Source organism: Triturus cristatus, chromosome 8 (assembly GCF_964204655.1).
Source record: "Triturus cristatus chromosome 8, aTriCri1.1, whole genome shotgun sequence".
Taxonomy (NCBI): domain Eukaryota; kingdom Metazoa; phylum Chordata; class Amphibia; order Caudata; family Salamandridae; genus Triturus; species Triturus cristatus.
Genome location: NC_140591.1, coordinates 1,684,289,588 through 1,684,312,897, shown reverse-complemented (window position 1 = coordinate 1,684,312,897; position 23,310 = coordinate 1,684,289,588). Strand labels below are relative to the sequence as shown.

The 23,310-nt window shown below is 47.4% G+C and overlaps 1 protein-coding gene across 1 annotated transcript in view; it reads left to right on the top strand.

The window, feature by feature from the left end:
- Nucleotides 1-263: 263 nt before the first annotated feature.
- The window catches only part of LOC146808601 (tyrosinase-like), a 30,474-nt gene continuing 7,427 nt past the window's right edge, over nt 264-23,310 (top strand). The window contains exons 1-2 of the mRNA XM_085623621.1: nt 264-338; nt 19,415-20,243. Coding sequence (XP_085479747.1) covers nt 19,449-20,243 — 795 coding nt within the window. The 5' untranslated portion in view covers nt 264-338; nt 19,415-19,448. The remainder of the gene's footprint in view (nt 339-19,414; nt 20,244-23,310) is intronic.

Here is a 23,310-nt window from a genome sequence, read left to right as displayed (position 1 = left end):
TTAGATGAGGTAAATATTGAAGATAGGATGTCACACCAGGGCTGTTCCCAAATTATCCTGAGGGTGAGATAATTGTGCTTGCAGCGCCTTACCCTACCCTTATTAAATCTGCTGCTTGCTCCAGTCACAGGACCTGCAGGCTGCTCACACACCAGCAGCTCTTACACAACTTCCTGCTAGAAAGCTGGCTCCACCCCATTCTTAAGCACCAGCTTCTCGTGCTGTGTAGGCCCTATAAATGTGTGCCCATCTGCAGACTCCAAGCACCTGCCGAAGAAGGTTGGAGAGCGACGAGGTGGACCTTCATCGGCTCTTGATAGCTCAGCCTGAGCCCAAAGGTACAGTACAGGGCAGGATTCTCTTCCTCCAGGGACCAGGATGCTAGGTCCTGCAGTGCAGTGGTGTCTGCTGTGTGTGCAGGAAGGTCACTTGTGCAGCCCTTTCCTGACATTGAGCTCAAGGTCACAGAGGCATAGATGCAGGCTCTGACCTACTAGAGCTGAGACCACCATGAAGATATGTCAACTGTACATCTACAAGGTAGTTTTGGGGGGTCCATCTCTGAAGGTGGGGTACCAGCTTATCCTAAGACAGCCTCATCTGCTTGCTTGTTGTTTCCCTCAGACACAATCCGGGGTTTGCTTTGTTTATATTGAACTGTCTGCTTATCTCAACCTTACACCTACCTAAGTGAGAGGTGAATCACCATCTTTGAATTGCCTTCTCTAGCCTTTTTCTAAATGTTTGATCCTGTGCACTTTAAGAAAATTCAGGGAAAACAATTACGTCGCCCAACAAACATAGCCACATGTGCATGTACACATGGTTACACATAAATACATGCTTGTGTACCAACATACTCTTGTGTGCGCGCACACATACACACAAACATGCACACACACAAACACTCAAATATACACAATCTCTCTCTCTCTCTTTTTCTACTAAATACCCCCTCTCTCGCTAACATACACCCCTCCCTCTATTCTCTGAAAGCAGAGAAACCTCCACATGAAAGTAAATCTCTGTCTGGTTAGGGAGTTTCAAAGCTGAATCTTCACAGTCAAGTCTTTGAGTTAACACTATCCTGTGAGCCCCCTTTGAACTGCCACAATGCACAATCAAGTGGCAAAGATAGTTCAGTGGGTCCATGATCTGTTCTAGAGCTCTCTGTGTAAGTCTGGTGAGGGGACATGTGCCCTTTGTCTTCTGTGGTTCTCACAGGTCTCTGGTGTGGTGATAGTGTGGTGCTCTAGACCTTCTGTAGTGGTTCTTCACAGTGGAAACAGTGCTGTGTGCTCAGTGGGGCAGTTGTTGTAACTAGTATTTCTGGGCATTCCTGGTTTATATTCCCAGAGAGCTGCCCTGCTCCCCTGGTGACACCCTAGACTGCTTCGCAGAAGTTGCTTGGTGGCTATGGTCACCTCTGGTGCTCCTCCTGAATCTTCACTAGGACACAGGCACACCATGCCAGCCTTGGTGCACCTGAAGTGCTGGGCATGCTGCTGCTTGCTTCCATCTTTTTGCTGAGAGTCTGCACCATGCCTCACTGTGACAAGCAAGAGGCATGTGTCAGGCATCTGTCCTGGCAGCTCCTACCCTCCTTCGCTGCTTCTGCCCCTGAGGAAGGATAGCAAGTGGCATGCATGCCTTCTGTGCAGACTCACTGCACAGTGTACCATCAGTGCCAAGGTACCTGGGAGTGACTCACTTTAAATTATAGCCCTCAGAGGTGGCACGTGTCCTACATACCTTGCTTAGCTTGGATGGCATCCATGCTTCCCACCTCGCCAAGGCAGAAAACAGAGCATACAGACAGGACTTTGGTTCATTCCTGAAGTGCCACATCCTCACCCCGATGCCAGGCACACTAGGAGCGCTCTCTCATGCAAATTACATTGAATCAAACAAACCTAGCCTTAACCTGTAAACATTCAACCCAGCCCTTTTGATTTTCACTTCTTCCTTTTTCCAAACGTCCTTTGCAGACCCACCTGTCATGCTCAGATATTACTCTACCGGTATACTGGTGACCCTGCTTGAACCAGTAGTGCCACTCTCCACCTTCCCTCTCTTTATTACCCCTTTTACCTGCTTCATCAACCTATGTGATTACAATTGTATTTATCTTGAGCCCTTTCTTGCACCGGTTTTCTGCAGCTACGGTATTATGGTCAAATGGACCCACTGTTGTTGCCTCTGTAGCCAGTTCCTCCAGGCCCAGGGTATGGAGGGATGGTGATGGGCACTTCACTTCACGTAGGGAGAAATGCCCCCCTCTTTGAGTCATAGGTTGTGGCCAGGCAGCGGCAGGGGAGCCTCAGGTCCTCAATGTCAGAACTGTTGCTCCCTCGCCCTCACAGCTTTCAAACACCCAGAGAGAGTCTGATGCCTCCACTCTGCCCAGGGCCCTCCTTCTCCCATGGGAGACTTGTGCCCCTGGGCTCTGTGGGCTTGGAGCCACCTCCACAAAGAGTCGGTGGCATGCCATGTACTTGTGTATATTGTCTCGTGTTAGTCCAAGGAAGGTTAACACATTCTCAAGTCTTTGGTGGTGTCCGGACTGCCTCGGAGTGGGGTTCTCCTTCGATTAAAGGAGTCTTTTCATGTCTCACCTGTGAAGACACAAAGGCCTTGTGCTTTCTAAGGGTCAGAGACACAGAGGCCTCGTGCTTTCTAAGGGTCAGAGACACAGAGCTTTACTTAGAGCTTGGCGGACGGGATACTCTGCCTCAAACGTGGTGGATGTGACAAAGCCATTGTAGATGTGCGTTGAGCAGGCTTTCCGGCCTGTGTTTTTCATGTAAGCAAGGCACAGCCCCTGTGGCATCGCACCTAAAGCTGGATACGTTTGTCTTGGCAGTCCTTTTGTGTGTTTGGGCATACCTTATGCTGTGCCTGATCGTCCATAGCCTCATCTCTGCATGCATCTACCTCCCTGTGAAAGTTAGAGGGACTCCCTGATGTGGAAGGGGCCCTTCTCAGCAGCCAATGGGTTCCCTGCACATTTGTTTGTCACCGCCTCCTTCCAGAGCATACGTTCACCAGTGTCTTGGGCATATAGACTCTGCGCCTCTCTTCTGTGGTGTGTGGCTGTCACTCTGTGCCTCTCCTTGGTGTGTGGCTGTCACTCAGTGCGTCTCTTCCTTGGTGTGTACCTCTCTTTATTGGCATGTGGCTTTCATATTGTGCCTAACTTCCTTAGTGTGTGCCTCTCTTCCTTGATGTGTGGCTGTCCCTCTGTGCCTCTCCTCCTTGTTAGGTGGCTGTCACTCTGTGCCTCGCTTCCTTGGTGTATGGCTGTCACTCTGTGCCTCTCTTCCTTGGTGTGTGGCTGTCACTCTGTGCCTCGCCTCCTTGTTAAGTGGCTGTCACTCTGTGCCTCTCTTCCTTGGTGTGTGGCTGTAACTCTGTGCCTCTCTGGAGTGTGGATTTTTCTCTGTGCCTCTCTTCTTTGATGTGTGGCTGTCACTCTGTGCCTCACCTTGGTGTGTGGCTGTCACTCAGTGTCTCTCTTTGTTGGTGTGTGCCTCTCTTCCTTGGTTTGTGGCTGTCTATTTGTGCCTCTCTTCCTTGCTGTGTGCCTCTCTTCTTTAGTGTGTGGCTGTCACTCTGTGCCTCTCTGGTGTGTGGCTGTCAATCTGTGCCTCTCTTCCTTGGTTTGTGGAATTCCATCTGTGCCTCTCTCCCTTGGAGTGTGGATGTCACTCTGTACCTCTCTTGTGTGTGGCTGTCACTTGTGCCTCTCCTTGGTGTGTGGCTGTCCCTCAATGCCTCTTGTCCTTGGTGTGTGCCTCTCTTCTTTAGTGAGTGGCTGTCCCTCTGTGCCTCTCTTTCTTGGTGTGTGGCTGTCACTCTGTACCTCTCTTGTGTGTGGCTGTCACTCTGTGCTTCTCTTCCTTGGTGTGTGCCTCTCTTCCTTTGTGTGTGTCTGTCACTCTGTGCTTCTCTTCCTTGGTGTGTGCCTCTCTTCTTTGGTGTGTGCCTGTGACTCCGTGCCTCTTATCATTGGTGTGTGGCTGTCACGCCGTGCTTCTCTTCCTTGGTGTATGCCTCTCATCCTTGGTGTGTGGCTGTCACTCTGTGCCTCACTGGTGTGTGGCTGTCAGTCTGTCCCTTTACTTGGTGTGTGGCTGTCACTTAGTGCGTCTCTTCCTTAGTGTGTGCCTCTCTTCCTTGGTGTGTGGCTGTCCCTCTGTGCCTCTCTGGTGTGTGGTTGTCACTCTGTGCCTCTCCTTGGTGTGTGGCTGTCCCTCAGTACCTCTCTGTGCCTCTACTTGGTGCGTGGCTGTCCCTCTTTCTTGGTGTGTGGCTGACCCTCGGTGCTTCTCTTCCTTGGTGTGTGGCTGTCACTCTGTGCCTCTCTTCCTTGGTGTGTGGCTGTCTCTCTGTGCCTCTCTTCCTTGGTGTGTGGCTGTCATATCATGTTACATCTGTGTTATGTCTGGTGTTAGCTTATAAACTGCAGAGAGGCATGAGGGAAGGTTACTCAATGAGATACAGAAGTTGGTGAACAGCAATAATCCAGCAGCCTGTATTCCAGCAATAGTTTTCGTCCTTGACTCAGAAAATGAAAACCTGTATCTATGATGAACCCATAATGAATGTGTTGCTCTTGTGCCTCTGGTCTTGTGATGTAATGCTGGCTACATTATTATTATTATTATATCCCTACCAACTTACACCCCTCCCAGAAGAGCCTAGGTAACAGCGACTCTTACAGTCACTCACTTGAGACAGTGGAAGGTAGAGATGCCCATGTCTCCTCATCCCACCACATGTCTGCACCGCATCCATTCAAGTATGCAGCAGACCGAAGACCTTCTGACCTTCAGAAGACTTCTCAAGACCTGGCTCTTCAAACAGTAGCAGCTTCCCCCCCCCCCTAGCGCCTTGAGACCCTCGCGGGTATTTAGTGCGCTTTACAAATGCCATGATTGATTGATTGATTGCCATTCACCTCTGCTCCCACACATGGAAACAGTCTCATGCATTTCCACCCAGGAGGAGGCCCTGAAGAGGGAGACGCCCCGTTTAAGTGGTAACTCTGGAAGCGCATGCACTCCAAGCCAGGAGTCCATGGCAGTCTGGAAATATAAAAAATTGTGTATTTGGAACAAAATTGAACTAAATAAGAACAGTTGTCTTGAAAAGTAAATGGGGTTCACAGTATTTTGGCAGCAGCAGGGGCCCGGCCTGCATTGAGGGTTGATCTTGTCTGTTAATTCTGAGTGTGGAACCAGGAGGTGTGAGATGCAGTCCCAGCTTCCAATGAGAACAGTCATTGATCCAAGGGAACACCAATCACCCAGCATGTGCCAAATTGTCTTTATTTGCACAGACTGGGAAGCCCTTGAGCAGGGCTGAGTCTGCGTTGTCTACTGTACCGAAACACATACCCAGTGATACATTCAGAGTATCCCACGGAATATCGTGTTCACTAATATTCGGTACTTTCCAGCAGGTCACCAACAGAATATCGAGGAAAAAAATGTTGAAGAAAAAATTATTGAGTAAAAAATATAGAATACGAAAATATCAACTGCCTTTACTTGAAAAGGTTAGTACATAAAGATAGTTGTATTAAATATCGATTTTTAAATATATATAATTTAAACTATTAAACTAAACATATATTAAATACTAACATCAATTTACAAAAATAAAATGTATTTAAATGTAACAAATATAACAAATAAAATGACTGTTAAAAATGTAAACAAATATATATATATGAACGCCACGTCCGATTCTCCACACCATGGACGGGACACCGACACGGGGAGGTTTCTGGAAATGAAGTCCTTATTCCACCATTACGCTGCTATATGCATATATAAATAAACTAATATTTTAAATAATAATATAATTTAAAAATTGTAAATGATATATTATCCAAAATATATAGATACATGTTTAAATATACAAAAATCATAAAATATTAAAAAAGAAAACCAGTTTAGTTTAAAATAAAAAGTAAACACATATTTTTAAAAATGTAATTATAAATAATTTACAAACAAAAATCTTGACATTTTTAAATATTATTATAATAATAATTCAAACACAGAATTATCTTAATTACAACATAAAATACATTATTTCATCATAAAACTTTATTTCGGCAATCAATGCCATAAAAGCAACATTAAAAACAGGCAATAAAATACATTGAATTCATAGAAGTTTGTAAAATTTAAAAAAGTGCTATAAAAATTGGGTATAATACCAATTATTAATCCAGTTACAGTTGTAGCCCCCCCCATCCCAAAATGTAACCAGAAGAATGCAGTTGGGGTCAGTCATACAGTTTCTGGAATATCGTTCTATTGAGCCATTTTTTTTAGGATGGCCCTTCGAGTGCACCACATAGTAAATAAAAACCGTGAAGTGGAGTAGACAATAGGCATTTGCGTACTCGATTTAAGTATCCTATACACTTCACTACAACGTCTGGACCCCAGATTTCTACAGAGTTGGGTTAGCCAGCGTGACCTGGCCTTCCCATAACCCTTGCAGAAAAATAACACATGCAATTCTGTTTCATCAGAGTGGATACAGGCCGGACATCCCCCAGTTGAGGTCCCCTCCCATTTACTAGTGAAATAGCGCAACGGGAGGACTCCGTGTCTGAACTGGACATAAAGCTTTTTGGCAAGGAGAGGCTGGATGTCATCCAGTGCCAGTTCTAGTGTATACCTATTTTTTATAGCCAGAAATGCCACCGTTAGGCGACCGGCGGTAGTTCTCCTTTCAAGCTCATTGAGCTTTAGCTCTCTATAGCACTCTACCAAGAACTTTCTAGGTGTTGTTTGGGCAGTATCTTCCGCATTACTCCATAAATTGCCCCAACCCAAACCCTCACAGATGTTCTTAATGTAAACCAACCAGGGTATCCTCCCCGAGCCTCGCAGGCCCATTACGTTGGTTAATTCATCCCTATATGCAGCTAGTTCCAGGGTGCTCCAGAGGCGATGCCAATAGAGAAGAGGCCTCAGAGCAACCTCATCCGCAATGGGTCTAACCCCAAGGTTCAAGCGGAGTGGTGTTAAGGGAGTACTGATGGGGAGGCCCAGAAGCTTTCTAATAAAAAAATTCTCAGGTCGGACTAACGGGCCCGGTGCACAATGACCCCATAGTTCTGCACCGTAGAGAGCAGCAGACCTGGCCTGCACCTTGTAAATTTCTATCACTGGACTGAGTGTTTTTTCAGTGCAACTCCTATATAATTTTAAAATACCCCCCGTTTGAGTGAACTTCAGCCCTGCTTCATTGATTTGGGCACCCCAATCCATTATCTCGGTCAACGTCAGTCCCAGGTATTCAAAGATGGTTACTCTCTCGAGAGGACTGCCGTCCAAACAGGGATTGGGGCGGGTAGAGTTGTCTACATTAAAGGCCATATACTTAGTTTTTTTGCAGATTATTCTCCAGGCCCACGATGTTTGCAGAAGGTGCTAAAGTTGTCAAGGGTCCTCTAAATTCCCATAGGGGATTTTGTGTGGAGAAGCGTATCGACCGCAAACATCAGGGCCGGGATCTTACGCTGCGCCAACCTGGGGGCATCAATGTTCTCCCCTGCAATCAAGAAGTCTATTATACCATTAATATAGAGGGAAAAGAGTGTGGGCGCCAGGACGCAGCCCTGGTGAACTACTCTCTCTACGGGCAATGGGGCTGAAAGTTCGCCAGTCCTACCATATCTGATACGGGCAAAGTTACCCTCATGGAGACGTTTTAACTGCCTGCACAGATGTTCTGGTACTCCCATAGCTGATAGGATTGCCCATAATTTTTCCCTCGGGACCAAGTCAAAAGCAGATTTTAAATCTACAAAAATGAGATAAAGGCTGCCCCCTCAATGAAGAAAGATTTCCAGTATATCAACTTCAGCCTGAATATTTGATCGATCGTTGATCTCCTAGCTCTAAACCCAGCTTGGAGGGGGGTTAAGATATTGTGTTACTTCATCCTTTCTTGGAGGCCCCCAGTAACACACAAGCAAACATTTTCTGGCCAACATCAATAAGGCTAATCGGGCGATAATTCGCAGGCAGGAGCGGGGAACTCTTTTTGTAGATTGGTATAATTTCAGCTCCAGCCCACGTGGTGGGTATTGCCATGCCTTGTAGTATGGCATTAAAAAGAGTGGCCAGATAGGGAGCCCAGAAGGTGGGTTCAGATTAGCAGAGATCGCCAGGGATCTTGTCCAGACCTGCCGCTTTTGCAGGTACTATCTTCCCTAGGGCGTCGGTAACTTCTCCTACCGAAATTGGGGGAGCATCTTCTGGGTTAGGGCCTGAATGCAGTGATGCTCTTGCCATGCTTTCATCTCCTTCTTTGTCCTTTCTATGGAGGGTTTCATAGTGTGCCTTCCAGACTAGGCCTGGGCGGTAAATTCCGTTCCGCTCGCGGAATTTGCGGAATTTGGGTAATTTTGCGTTCCGCGGAGAACGCGAAATTGCACAAAATTCTGCTTTCCGCGACTTCACGAAATATTTTGCTTGTTCGCGTTCTCAAAATGCGTGTTCGCGAGATATTTCTCCCCGAGCACGCAAACAGCGATTGTGAACAGGAAAAAAGCATCGCGAACAAGCAATTCCGCGTGTTCGCGGAATTTCTGCGTGTTCGCGGAGATTTTTTACCGTTTCGCGGAGATTTGCGTAACGCGATTACGCGAATTCCGCCCACCCCTATTCCAGACTCCTTCATCTATATTGGGATCAATGGCCGGTCTACCAACCTGGGAGCCAGTATTTAAGATATTCCAGAAGGACCTCAGATCGTGTGAAATGAGTGCATTTCTCACGTCCTCCCATCTTTGAGCTTCCCAGAGTTTTTTAGCTTTAGTTGTGACGCCCTTGTAGGCAGCTCTCGCTTCTTTGATTTTTACTTTGTCGCTACTTTTGATGGCGGTGATTAGGTCAGATTTGGCAGATCGACAATTGCCATTAAACCATTTTCGCTTCGGCTTATTATGTGCTCTCTGCTTTTTATTTTGGTAGAAAAAGGCAGCCATAGTGTCGACCAGATCATGGTGGTTTTGAGAGAGCCTTGAAAAGGAGTTGGGGGCTCCATTGCTCTATGTTATTTGAGATGTGGCTAAAATATAGGGCATTGCTTGATGGTACAGTTTGGCTAATTTGTCTTTTGATTAAGAAGTTTCAGCCCAGCGTACTCTTCTCCCACCGTTGGTCAGAATCAGGCTTTGGGCTGGAGTTGGGGGTTTGACCTGTGCCTTCATAGTACACGGCGATGCTATTTCTAAAATAAGGGCCTTGTGATCACTATTGTGATGGGGATGTACCAGGACTTCACATCTAGCATATTATAATCAATAATTGAGGTTTGGCCCGGTCTATTAAAGGTAAAGTTCCCCGGGCTATCAGACGTTGTGCGTCCATTACATGCTCTTAAAGAGAAGTTTAGTGTTAATGTATGTATCTGGAGAGCTAGCGGGGTCCAAGTCCTTACTGGGAAAATGTTTGGCACAGGGACGGACCAATATTGGTCCTCTTCATCCATTAGACCTGTCACCAGACCATCCAGGGGCTCGAATTGGCAGTTAAAATCGCTGCCAATAATTACCCCTCAATTTGGTGGAAAGGATGGGAGAAGCATGTTGAGTTGGTCTAAGGTACTAGACTCTTGCCCCGGGGCATCGGGCGTGAGTATAGATTTATTAACAGTATATTTAGTTTTGACTGGAAAGTTAAGAGGACACAAAGAATATCACGAGAGGTATTTTCAATAAATTTGGCCTCACAGCCTAGATGGACTCCAACCCAAATGGACAGTCCCCTTGAGGGTCTACCTCTCCCCGCGTGGGTGGCTGGGATGCTAAAGACCGCGTACGCCCTAGACCATGTTTCTTGGAACATACAGGTTTCGTGGTGTTCAATGAAGAGTCCCCAGTCAGGGTTCTTCAACTTAGATGTTAATTCCTCTGTGTTCCATGAAGTATTTTTACGCTTGGGGAGTGCACTGGTGTGACATATAAGGGGGGTTCGATGGTTTTACTATCTATAATGGTGAGTTTGGGCCGGGATTCGGAATATATACATTTCTGGCTGTAGGGAAGGCATTTTCATCCCTAGGTGCTGGTTTGCTTAAGTATATGTCAACAAGGGGTATTTCTAGGATCAGTTTACACATAAGATCTTGGTTCGGTTTTTCCTCTAATATGATGCCTTTCCCCTCCTCTGCAGGTTGAGCTTTAGCTTGTGTGCGTGGCGCTTCTTTGCTCAGTCAATCTACTGCCCCAAGTGGACTGAACCTATTATTCACAGGGATGTTAAAAAAAAGTGGAGATAATTGTGCCAGCGAGGGTGGGAAAAATTGATTGCTCTGTTGAATTGCCCCCCTCGGGTAATAGGCTCCTCTGGGCTCTTGTCGATACTGGCCTGGGGGATAAGAATAGCCTAAGGGTAGTAAATTGACAGACCTCCCAAGCCTATATATGTGGTGATCTAGGAGAGAGTTTACAGTCACCTTGTTCCTAAAGTTGATGACAATTCAGTCGCCAGTGATGTCTTTGGGTCTCCAGCCTACCCACCCCACCCTACGAAACATAATCATTTAGTTTACTTCTCTGTGAGAGAACTGTTTGTTGTTGATCAGCCAATGGGAACATTTATTCTTTAAATCATAATAGGATTCCCTAGTGTCTTTTTTTAGTTCCGGAACTACATAGGGGATTGAGGCTGGGGGTAGGTTGATACACGGGAGGGCTGTCCCTGCCTCATGGGGTCCCCTCTGTGGCCTGCTCCTCTGCCTGGCCCTCGCACCACTAAGGTAGCTTTCAGAGTTACTGGCTGCCCCATGGGCGTTAACTATTTCCTTCTGTGCTCCCTGCCTGTACTCCTGTCCATGGGTGTTGTTTTCTTTCCCCACCCCCTTAGGGCTACTGGATTGCTTACCCTCCTTCTCCGGATATATTTGTGGTGTTTTGTTGGGAGGGGGCGTATTAATTTTTGGGAGCTGGGGGCCAGGTCTTATGTGGGGCAGTTCCTTTTCCCTCAAAATCACCTCGGTCCTGTCCATCCAGCGTTTGACCAGTTTTACAAGCTTATCGACCCGATCCCATACATTTTTTAGTTCGTCCTTCACTATGGTCCTTACTTGGACCTGCATGTCCACTACCACGTCCATGACCCAGGCTGGCTGTTCTGGGCCTCCTTTGGAAGAGAGGCTATGGTCATTTGATCTTGCAGCAATAGAAGTCTCAGGGGGTAGATATAGTGGCTTTGGTTTTCCCTTTTTTGGGGCGGGCCCCTCCTGGGTGTAGATCGTCCGCCCTACTTTCTACAGAAGGTATTGTGTCGGAGGAGGCGTGTTCCTGGTCCGTGGTCAGTGGCGAACCTGTTAGGTCAAGTGGGCTAGGAGGTGAGGCGAGGATCGGTGTGAGGGATAGTCGCCTTTCTGTTAGTTCAATTTCATTTGCCACTACGCCAATGGCTCTCTGTAGCATCCGGTCTAATGAAGTTTGCTGGATAGAGGAGGCCGGCTGCGCTGGTGCTGCGTTTGGCTTCCCCGCCCCTGCTCTCCTCCCAATGTTTACAGATGAATTAGGTTAGTGTACGGTAATAAATGCACTGGTGGCCTTATGCTAATAACCTTAGTGAACCTTTACAGGGGTCCGCTTTCCAGGATCTATCCCGCTCCCCTTCGAGGACTTAGGGGGGTGGCCCAGCCCGGCCTCTTCTGGCTGCTGCGGGAGCCCGCTCTCCTTTTTAAGCGCCTCCGGGAGCTATCCTGCTGACGTTGGCGGCAATGGCCGTGAGGGGGGTTGGGAGAGGTAATCCTGGGCTTCACTTCCTCCAGGTTCCGGACAGCAGGATTCAACAACAAAAGTCGGGCTTCCTGCGCTGCCGGAGCCCGCTCTCTTTTTTAAGCATCTCCGGGCGCTAGCTGGCTTGACCTTCCTGGTAGGTCGCTCCCCCCCCCACTGCAGCTCCGCCGTCACCCTGCTTTCTCCTGCTGCCGCAGGTGATTCGAGGCCCTCCACCACCCGCAGGCTCCACCTGCGCCTCATCCCTGGTGGCCAGTGGTGGCCTAAGGTTCGTTTCCGCTGTGTCTGTGCCCCCTTATATTCTGTACCACTGACTTCTGTGCCCCTCTGATTTTGTGCTGTTTTTGTACTTCTGTTCCCCCTTACATTCTGTACCTCTGACTTCAGTACCCCTCTGATTTTGTGCTGTTTTGTACTTCTGTGCCCCTGCTCGAGTCCGTGCGCCATGATGGTCTCCTTTCCCCCGCCGCTGCCTCCCCTGCGGCCCGCCCCCTTCACACCCATTTGCTCCACCCGTCCCTCGCCTCCCGCCTCCCAGCTGCTCCTCCCTCCCCACCTCCCCATATATGGCGGCCGCTGCGCGGTGAGGAGAGCGACCCTTGACCTTCCTGGTAGGTCGCTCCCCCCACTGCAGCTCCACCGTCGCCCCGCTGTCTCCTGGTGCCGCCGGTGATTCAAGGCCCTCCACCACCCGCAGGCTCCACCTGCGCCTCATCCCTGGTGGCCAGTGGTGGCCTAAGGTTCATTTCCGCTGTGTCTGTGCCCCCTTATATTCTGTACCACTGACTTCTGTGCCCCTCTGATTTTGTGCTGTTTTTGTACTTCTGTGCCCCCTTACATTCTGTACCTCTGACTTCAGTACCCCTCTGATTTTGTGCTGTTTTATACTTCTGTGTCCCTGCTCGAGTCCGTGCCCCACGCCGGTCTCCTTTCCCCCACCGCTGCCTCCCCTGCGGCCCCACCCCCTCCGTGCCCATTCGCTCCACCCGTCCCTCGCCTTCCGCCTCCCAGCTGCTCCTACCTCCCCACCTCCTCATATATGGTGGCCGTGCCGCTGGCGCGCCGAAGGCGTGCCTAAGGCAAGCCCGTCTGCGCCCGTCCGCGCCTGGACTGCGCCCAGCACCAGAACCCCTGCCCCCACACCACCCATAAAGACCGCCTCCATTACGACACCAGCACCCTTGTCGCTCTCAACCAGGAAGAAACCACACCTGCTGCAAGGCCGCCCCGAAGCGCACCCACGGTCCCTTCACCTGCCGGAACTGCAGCTTCTCCTGCCTTGAAAGCGCCAAGACGCCTGCCATGCCGGAACCCAACCAGCTTAGATGCATCCTGATCAACACCCTCTCCGCACACAAATACGCCGTCGAACTCTGGGACCTACTCGACACCACATCACCGGACGTCGCCTTCCTGACCGAGACCTGGATGAACGAAACCTCCTCGCCAGACATCGCCATAGCCATCCCAGACGGGTACAAGATCACACGCAGAGACCGCACCAACAGGGCCGGAGGAGGAATTGCCATCGTCCACAAAAACACCATCAGGGTCTCAACAAACACCAACGACACCCTCAGCACCGCCGAACACATGCACTTCCAGATCCACATGGACCCCAAGACCACCCTAAGAGGCACCCTCGTCTACAGAACGCCAGGACCCCAGCCTCAATTCTGCGACTCCATCGCCGACCTCATCAGCACGCACGCGCTGATCTCCACCGACTACATCCTCCTTGGAAACCTGAACTATCACCTGGAGAACAACAACGACAGCAACTCCTCCACCCTGATCGACAATCTCGCCAACCTCGGACTGAAACAGCTCGTCACGATGCCGACCCACATCGCCGGCCACACGCTAGATGCCATCTTCTCCTAAAGCCCCCAAGTCACCATCAGCCATGCCTCCGAACTCACCTGGACAGATCACCACTGCATCCACTTCTCCTTCCGAAAACCCCTCACACACCACCGTACACTACAGACCCTCCGCCACTGCTGGGGCAAAGTCACCCAAGAACAACTACAGACAAGCCTCACACTTAACCCTCCGATGAAACCCACCAGCCCAGATGAAGGTGCACTCACCCTTGCACGCTGGATGAACGACTGTGCCAACACCGTCGCCCCACTGAAACACCCCACCAGCAGAGACACCAGCCGAAGAGTCAGCTGGTTCACACCGGAACTCCTCGACTCAAAACGCACCTGCCGGAAACGGGAAAACATATGGCACAGTGTCAAGACGCCAGACAGCCGCACTGCCCACAAAGACGCCATCCGCAACCACCACCACCTCATCAGGACCGCCAAAAGAACCTCCTTCACAGACGCCTTGACAACAACGCACACAACAGCAAGGAGCTCTTCACCATCGTGAAGGCATGCTCCAACCCCAGCTCCAACGCCAATGACATCCCACCATCGCAAGCCCTGTGCGACTCCCTCGCCACCTTCTTTCACCGGAAAATCACCGACATCCATGACAGCTTCAGACCCCGGACGACCCCTGCCGACCACACCGCACCGAACCCACTGCACCCCACTGCCCACGACACCCTGACAACCTGGGCCAACGTGAGCATTGAGGACACAATCAAGACCATGGGAACAATCCACTCCGGATCCCCATCCGACCCTCTCCCGCACCACATCTTCAACAAAGCCAGCAATTTCATCACACCACACATGCACAAAATCATCAACCTCTCCTTCGAAACTGCCACCTTCCCTAAGAACTGGAATCACGCAGAGATCAACACCCTACTGAAGAAACCCAAGGCAGATCCGAGCGACCTCAAGAACTTCCGACCCATCTCCTTGCTTCCGTTCCAAGCAAAGGTCATCAAGAAGATAGTAAACATCCAGCTCACCCGTCACCTCGAAGACAACAACATCCTGGACCCGTCCCAATCAGGATTCTGCAGCAACCACAGCACCGAGACCACCCTCATCGCCGCCACAGACGACATCAGGATCCTGCTAGACAACGGCGAGACGGCAGCCCTCATCCTCCTGGACCTCTCCGCCGCCTTCAACACCGTCTGCCACCGGACACTACGCACGCGCCTCCACGATGCAGGGATCCGAGACAAGGCCCTGGACTGGACCACCTCCTTCCTCTCCGGCAGAACTCAGAGAGTCCGCCTCCCCCTGTTCCGATCCGATGCCTCCGAGATCATCTGCGGCGTCCCTCAAGGATCTTCCCTCAGCCTGACGCTGTTCAACGTCTACATGGCACCACTAGCATGCATCGGCCAACAGCACGACCTCAAAATAATCTCCTATGCCGACGACACTCAGCTGATCCTCTCCCTCACCAAGGACCCCCTCACCGCCAAATCCAGCCTCCACCAGGGAATGAAGGCCGTCGCAGACTGGATGGAGGACAGCCGCCTCAAACTGAACACAGACAAGACAGAAATCCTCATCCTCGGGTCCAACCCCTCCGCATGGGATGACTCTTGGTGGCCTATGTCACTGGGGCCCCCCCGGCCCCCACCGACCATGCACGCAAACTGGGAGTCATCCTCGACTCGAAACTCTCCATGACCAAACAAGTCAACGCAGTCTCCTCCACCTGTTTCAACACCCTCCGCATGCTCCGCAAGATCTACAGATGGATCCCAACAAACACGAGGAAAACAGTCACCCAGGCCCTAGTCAGCAGGCTACGGAAACGCCCTCTATGCTGGCGCCTCATCCAAGCTCATCAGCAGACTACAGAGAATCCAGAATGCCTCTGCACGCCTGATCCTCGACGTCCCACGCCGCGACCACATCACCCCCCACCTGAGGAACCTTCACTGGCTCTCTGTCAACAAAAGAATCTCCTTCAAGCTCCTGATCCACGCACACAAGGCACTCCACAAAACCGGCCCAGCCTATCTCAACAGCCGACTCTCCTTCTACGTACCCAACAGGATACTCCGCTCTGCCGACCACGCCCTGGCCACGATCCCACGCATCTGGAGAACTACTTCCGGAGGCAGATCCTTCTCCCATTGCGCCGCCCGGACCTGGAACACCCTCCCCCTCTACCTGCGACAGACCAAGGACCTGCTGACCTTCAGGAGACAACTCAAGACCTGGCTCTTCGACCAATAGCAGCAGCCCCCCCCCCCTACCCCCCCCAGGGCCTTGAAACCCTCACGGGTATGTAGTGCGCTTTACAAATTATGTGATTGATTGATTGATTGATTGAGCTGGCTGACGTTGGTGGCAGCGGCCGCGAGGGTGTTGGGGCAGGTGGTCCCGGGCTTCACTTCCCCCGGGTTCCGGGCAGCAGGATTCAACGACAAATACATATACATTTCCCAATACATTAAAAAAGCATTTTTATACAAAATAAATATAAAAATAGGTACTTCCACCTATCACCACAGAACAATAAAAAAATGGATTACTTTACACAAAACTAAGATTTACTACTCTAACTACAATAAATATAACATTTGTTAAAACATAAGATTTGAAAATACTCCAATTTACTATTCCCAATACAGATAACACAACAGTAAATATTAAAATTAACAAAAACAAAAATAATAATATTCACACTCCAGTCAGTGCAAAGGTAGCGAAAGTGTTGGATTGCAGAGGGGTAAAATGTACTATTCCAACTCCAGTCAGTGCAACAGTAGGGAAAGTGTTGGATTGCAGAGGGGTAACATTTACTATTCCAAGTCCAGTCAGTGCAACAGTAGGGAAAGTGTTGGATTGCGGAGGGGTAAAATTTACTATTCCAACTCCAGTCAGTGCAACAGTAGGGAAAGTGTTGGATTGAGGAGGGGTAACATTTCCTATTCCCACTCCAATCTGTGCATTAGTAGGGAAATTGATGGATTGCAGGGGGGTAAAATGTACTACTCCCACCCCAGTCAGTGCAAAATTATAACAAAATAAATATCTTAAAAATGAAAATAATTTAAAAACAGTAAATACATAAAAAATATGTTGAATACAAAATAGAAATATATTTAATGTTAAAAATTTAAAATTAATTTACTTCCTACCCCACACCCCTACAAACCCCACAACCCACATCTAAATTAAGAAAAAATGTACTTGCACAAGTAAAATAAATATTTATGAATTAAACAAATATTATTTATGAAAATCTAAATCTCAATTCATTAAAACTGATTAACTTCCTACCCTTTACCCATATATACTGCACAACCCCAACTCAAAATTAAACAAAAGTAAAAACAAGTAATAACAAAAGTAAATAATGATTAGATTTTCACACAAGTAATTAACAAATAAAATAAAATAGTTTACTCTCCATCCATTACCCCTATATGCCCCACAACCCAAACCTAAAAACATTTGACTAAACAATTAACATAATTAATGCTCAATTAATTAATTAATATTAATTAATAACTAATTATTAATACATTAAAAATAAATTATGGCTCACCCTATGCCCCTATCACCCCACAACCCGCTACAGTACTAAAAAACACAAAATTAAATTACATAAAATTTCGGAACAACTAAAAATGTAACTAATATTGTAAGAAACATAAAAAAACCCTATTACTCCACAACTCTTAGCTAAAAAAAATTATACACAAATATTACACAATCAACATAATTATCAAGTAATTAATTATTATTAATTAACAACTAATTATTAATACATTAAAAATAAATTACTTCCCACCTGATACCCCTATAAACCCACAACCCGCTACAGACAAACTTTAATTAAATTAAATTTATAACTACTAAAAGTGTAACTAATATTGTAAGAAAAATAAACAATAAACAAAAAAATTATGTCATATACATTTAAAATAGATACTAAAAACATAATGATTACAAAACAGTATTTTTAACAACTATGGGGGTGATTACAATGGCGGATAGACTTCAGTTAGTATGCCATCGCCTACAAGGCGGCAGTCCGACAGGTATTACGATGCGACCGCCACCAAGGAGGCCACCAGTGCCATACTTAACATTGCGGCGGGTGCTGCTTGCTGCAGCACCTGCCGCATTGTTATAAATTCACTTTTTACATTTCCCTGTGCTAAGTGGCAGGCACCCTGGGATGCCTGCCACACGGTACAGGGAAATGTGGGGGGGCCTAAAACCAAAGTTCCTGGGTGAAAAGGGTGCCCGCCAGAGGCTCCCAGAGTCCATCCCCGCCAGCCTTTCCATGGCGGGTGAACCGCCATGAAAAGGCTGGCTGGGATGGACCATCGTGATCCCACAATGTACGGTAGGCACCACCGCCATTTATGGGATTACAAGGGCCTCCGCAGCGCTGGCTGGCTCAAAGAGGCTGTCGGATGTGTGGCGGTCAGAGTTTTCCGACCGCCACATTACCGCCTGTCATTATAATATGGACGGTGGAAAAGGGCCTCATGACGGCGGTGAACCAGCCACAGACAGCCTGTCGGTGGCGGGTTCACCTCCATCGTAATAAGCCCCTATATTTTTGCCAACGATATTAATGACTTCTATATTTTTAAAATCAATTTTACTTACCTTCAAATCGATATTCTTGACAACAATATTCTTGCACTCAATATTTCCATTCCACGATTGTTTTCACTAAATATTATTGCAGTTTGAATTTTTTTGCTCTGTTCTGTCTCATCACCATTTAGAGACACTTACTGAGACAGTGATTAGGCAGAGAAATGGTGATCAGAACTCTGGAGAAGTAGGAGAGAAGCCTTAGGGTTGGACTTCACTTACCAGTGTGTTGGAGGAAGGGAAAGTGCAGACTACAGAGGGTCTCAGGGTGTCAGAGAACTTTGGATCTTCATTGTGGGCCAGCAGATGCGCCTTAGAGTGGGATTCCAGTGGGGTGATTGGAGGGTACAGACTGGAGAGGGTCTCTCACGGCCTCAAGCATGTGGTGACCGCTGATGTGAACAAAGAGATTATCCTGAGGGTGGGACCCAGAGTACACAGAGTTTGACAGTTTGAAGGGAATTTGGAACATTAAAACCTCAGAGAACAACAGTCTGAGAATACTGAAGAAACAGATTGTTGGATCCAATCCGTGCTCTGAGTGGAGACTCCAGAACTGAGGATGTGATCAGAATATAGGCAACAGATGCAGATATATGGAATATGATCAAGAGTGGAAGGCATTGGAAAGCCTATAGGAAGAAGTTGGCAGATTTACAGATGCTCACTTTCCTTCCAACTTCTGGGCTCCATGCAGAGAAGCTTTGGTGTTCCTTCTTGTTCCTTCCAGGGTCTTCTCATCTCAGATGTCTTCCTGATGATTCATCCAGAATCTTGACTCATTTTTATTCTCCTCAAACTTCACCATTCTATTTCCTTCTCCTGGTTTTTATTTCTCAGCACACAAGTCCATGTACATACACAAAGACTAGATGGTGTCTGATCAAAAGACATGGGTAATTAATGCCACCAAGCAATTGAGAGGAATAACTCGGGTCAAAGCAGGCTGAAGTAGGAGAACCAGGCTCCTCCGGGGCGGGTTCCCACCATTGGCACAATAGTTATATTTATAAGGCTGATGCTGCTGTTGCACTAATGTCCTCTGGCATGCCCATATACCTTGTTTGAATGCATGCCTTTCAAATCAGGATAACATGGAATTCATTAAGTTTTATTTCCTCCCCAGGAATACCCTAGATCATCAAAGATCTGAGGCAACCATGCTGTTCTCCCTTGTGCTGCTCCCTGTGTTCCTTAGTGGGGTCCTGGGGCAGTTCCCCACTGCCTGCACTACTGATCAGGCCTTGAAGGACAGGCGCTGCTGCCCCAAGTGGAAGGACGGCAGCATGTGTGGGGTAGACTCAGGAAGAGGACGCTGCAGGTTCATGCATCAGACGTATTCAGAGAAGAGGAGCTTCACTCAGACCAACGATGACCGCTTAGACTGGCCACATGAGTTCTATGACAGTGTTTGTGTCTGCAATGGGAACTACGGTGGTTTTGACTGTGGAGAATGTAAGTTTGGCTGCTATGGAGACACGTGCACTGAGAAGAAGACCATCATCAGGAGGGACATCCGTGAGCTCTCTCGTCAGGAGAGATTGACATTTTTCAGTTATCTGAGCCTTGCAAAATTGAAAACAAGTGCAAGATATAAGATTCTCATTACAGGCAACAGGTATGACAGAAACACCTTCCGCTTCGTTGAAGCCACTGTGTATGATATCTTTGCCTGGATGCACTTTTATTCCTTTGCACCATTCCTAGATAATAATATGTTTGATGTGACCATAAACCTTGCTCATGAAGGCCCCAACTTCCCTTCTTGGCATCGGTGGTACCTCCTCTTTCTCGAGAGGGAAATTCAGATTCTGACCCATGACCATGATTTTGCCCTTCCGTACTACGACTGGAGCATGGACGGACGGACATGCAGCATCTGCACGGACGACATGATGGGCAAGAGCGATTCCCAGGGGTTGCTGACTTCTACCTCGTACTTCGCCAATTGGAAGGTAAATACACAACTCTGCCTGTCTGTTTAGAAACTTGCCATGATGTATGTTTGTGTCTGGAAAGTCATGTATAATAGAAAGGGGTACAAAGTAGGTAAAACAATAAGTACCTACAATGGGATGTTTCCTTCACTGTTGTTCATGTGAGAGAATCAGCCCAGTGCTCCTCCACTACAATACACAATTGATCATATTTGAGTTCCTAGGAACCTCTTCAAACTTAAATTGTATCATAAAAGAATTTAAATATGTGTCCACATAGCTTCACCACTTACCATTGTTGTGTTCTACAACTGATAGGCAGCCCTTTACTCTAGAGGGCAGAGAATTACTTTACTTGGAGAAAATGGCTCCAACATATTTAAAATTCACAAACCAAATATCCATGATCTTCTTGGCCCACATCACCCACAAGCTAGAAGATGAAAGAGTGTGACTTGTAAGCATACCCTAGAACCCTGTCAGCCAAAACTAATTTTATTCCCTTATTCTCTCTCATTTTATGATACATTTTTATGGGGTGCCCTGTAAATATGGTATAGTATATTCTCACTTGCCCTTTAGCAAACAAAGGTTTGAAGCCACCTATTAACCTGAGCAATAGAAAAAGATAGGTTGTGACCTATGCATCTCTATATTGGGATACAAAGCTTACATCTTGTAGACATGTTTTAATCCATGTTTAGACTCCATCCAGGCCTGGAGGAGTTTTGCTTCTCACTACGACCAATTACAAGCCACTTTCTATCCGTGCTGTTCATGTTTATGTACTCCTGAGGAAGACCTGCTGTGATACATAACAATTATCACATACCCACAGGGTCGAAACGTCAATGATAACATTGATGATCCATATTCACGGGCAGCAAGCCTAGAGAAAGTACCAGTATTAATATAAGCTCTATGGAGTTGAGCTGTTTACAATTGGAAAACGGACATTCTTCCACTGAATTCGTTTTTTTGTTCTACATTTATTTTATTTCATTTATGATATGGTATTGTTAGACTGATGTGTCCACATTGTGTCACCTTGTCACTAAGTCAAGCTTTTATGTACTTTATATATTGTATGTGTAACAGCCATGTATGAGAATACGTGTACAACTTGGATCACAGTCTTTGGAGTGTTGTGTCTAATTCACTAACATATCTTGAGCATGCCCAATGTTGATTGACACCAGCCCAGACTTGAAAATTCTGTTGGTCCATATATAGGTATACTAATCAAGCAACAAAATCACCCAAAGGAATTGTGTCTCCCAACAGTAGCTCCATAATATTATATAACCAGGTTTTGAGGGACACAGGTCAAGCCCACCATAATTAATGGAATTCTGGTGGAGGGCTGGCCTGTCATCTGATAGAAGCAGTCCTAGAAAGGAGTTTATTGTCAGCTCCCTACTGCACTAAGTGAGTGAGGGGAACATGCAGGTCTTGGGGGGGAGTTCACGCTACAAACACGAAAGCCCTTTATTGTCAGGGCAGCTGCCATACCATTTTTGTGTTTGACACTGAAGAGACTGTGGATCTTTCTATTTTTGGCTGACATTGAGGTGCCTCTAAATACAAGGTCTTCCATAGTTAACTTCCCAAGCAGGACAAGGCTTGCTCCATTTTGTGTTGTCTCTGGGTGGAAAAGTCTGCTCCAACCTGAATGGCTACAATTTAAACAGTAAATATAGGCTGGTAACAATTGTTCCTGTGGTGCTGTCCACCTGGCATGAATTATAAATGCAATCTGAGCCTCACCCTGCATGCAAAGTATCTATATCAACTTGTAAGTGCCGCACCGCTGAACTGCTCCTTGAAGCTGGAGCTGCATATTGACCCTTCCCTGCAGGCCTGGATTAAACATGAAGGTCTACCCAAACTCTGCTGGCTTTTGCACTGAAGACCATGCCTGCATGGAAACCCCCATCCAGTCCAGGTTGTCCCAGTACACGGGCATAGAGTGCCAAGCAGCCGCCATACACCAAGGACTAGCTGAAGCACTACCCAAAACCATCCTTGTGCAAGTATAGATGAGATGAATGTTAACAGTCTGGTAAGCAAACTGTCTCCCTCTGCCAAGGGATAGTTCTTTGTGGGTCTCCTCTACTTGTCCTTTCACGGTGCCACTCTGCCTCTCATGGCACAAGTCCATCTCAGCCTGGGTGGCCGAAGACCATGTATGTTTTATGTTTGACATCATTTTCCAATGATCAGAGTTTAGAAGTGATTGGATTATTTATCATTAGCAGGTGTCCTACCAACCCAGTCAGAGGAGTCCTTGGCTTCCATGCCCCTACCGGAGGTCAACCTATTCCTGCCTGGTGGGGATCTCTCTGCCTCTGTTGTATCTGCTGCACCAGCAGAGGCAAAGAAGATGGAGCAGTATTCAGAGCAGCTCCAACTTTTCCTGATCCCATCTGGCATACTTACAGGTTGAGCCTAGACATCGCTTGTGCTGTCTTTTTTCAAGACATGTTGTACATACTTTGTGGCCATAAAGCTCACCCATTGCTTTTCATTTGCCTATTTCAGTGTCCTTTAAAAATCCTTACTTTTAAGTGATTAACATGTCTTATTTGTCCCTCCTTTTTTGTAAATTGTTCACTTCCAAGGAGCAGTGCAGCAGTACTTGCAGCCTTCCACTTGTCCCATTTTAGCAACTGCAAAAGGAACTACCTTTTCCTATGTCCAAGAGCTGACCTCCTCTTTCCATTTCTACAAACAGGGCTTTAATTCTTGTTTCCATTGTTTTGAGCTCAGAGATCCAACGGCCCTGTAAATCTTGTCCGCCTTTCTTTTATTATCTTTTCTGATTTTTTGAGCTGATTCTCTTATTTATTCTTTTTCTATTTTCAGAGTTAGAGTGCTTGATTATTCTTTCTGTGCATGCTGCATTAGTCCTTACTCAGTGTCCTTCATTCTCTTTCACTGTGCTTTCTAATTTAGAGCAAAATTAGAATTTTAAAATGCAAGCGTTAAGACTAAGAGTAGGGGGGCAGAGAAACACAAAACTCCACATTTCCCTGAACGTCGAGGTATCCGATAACGTGATGTCCGTCATTATGTATGCTGATGT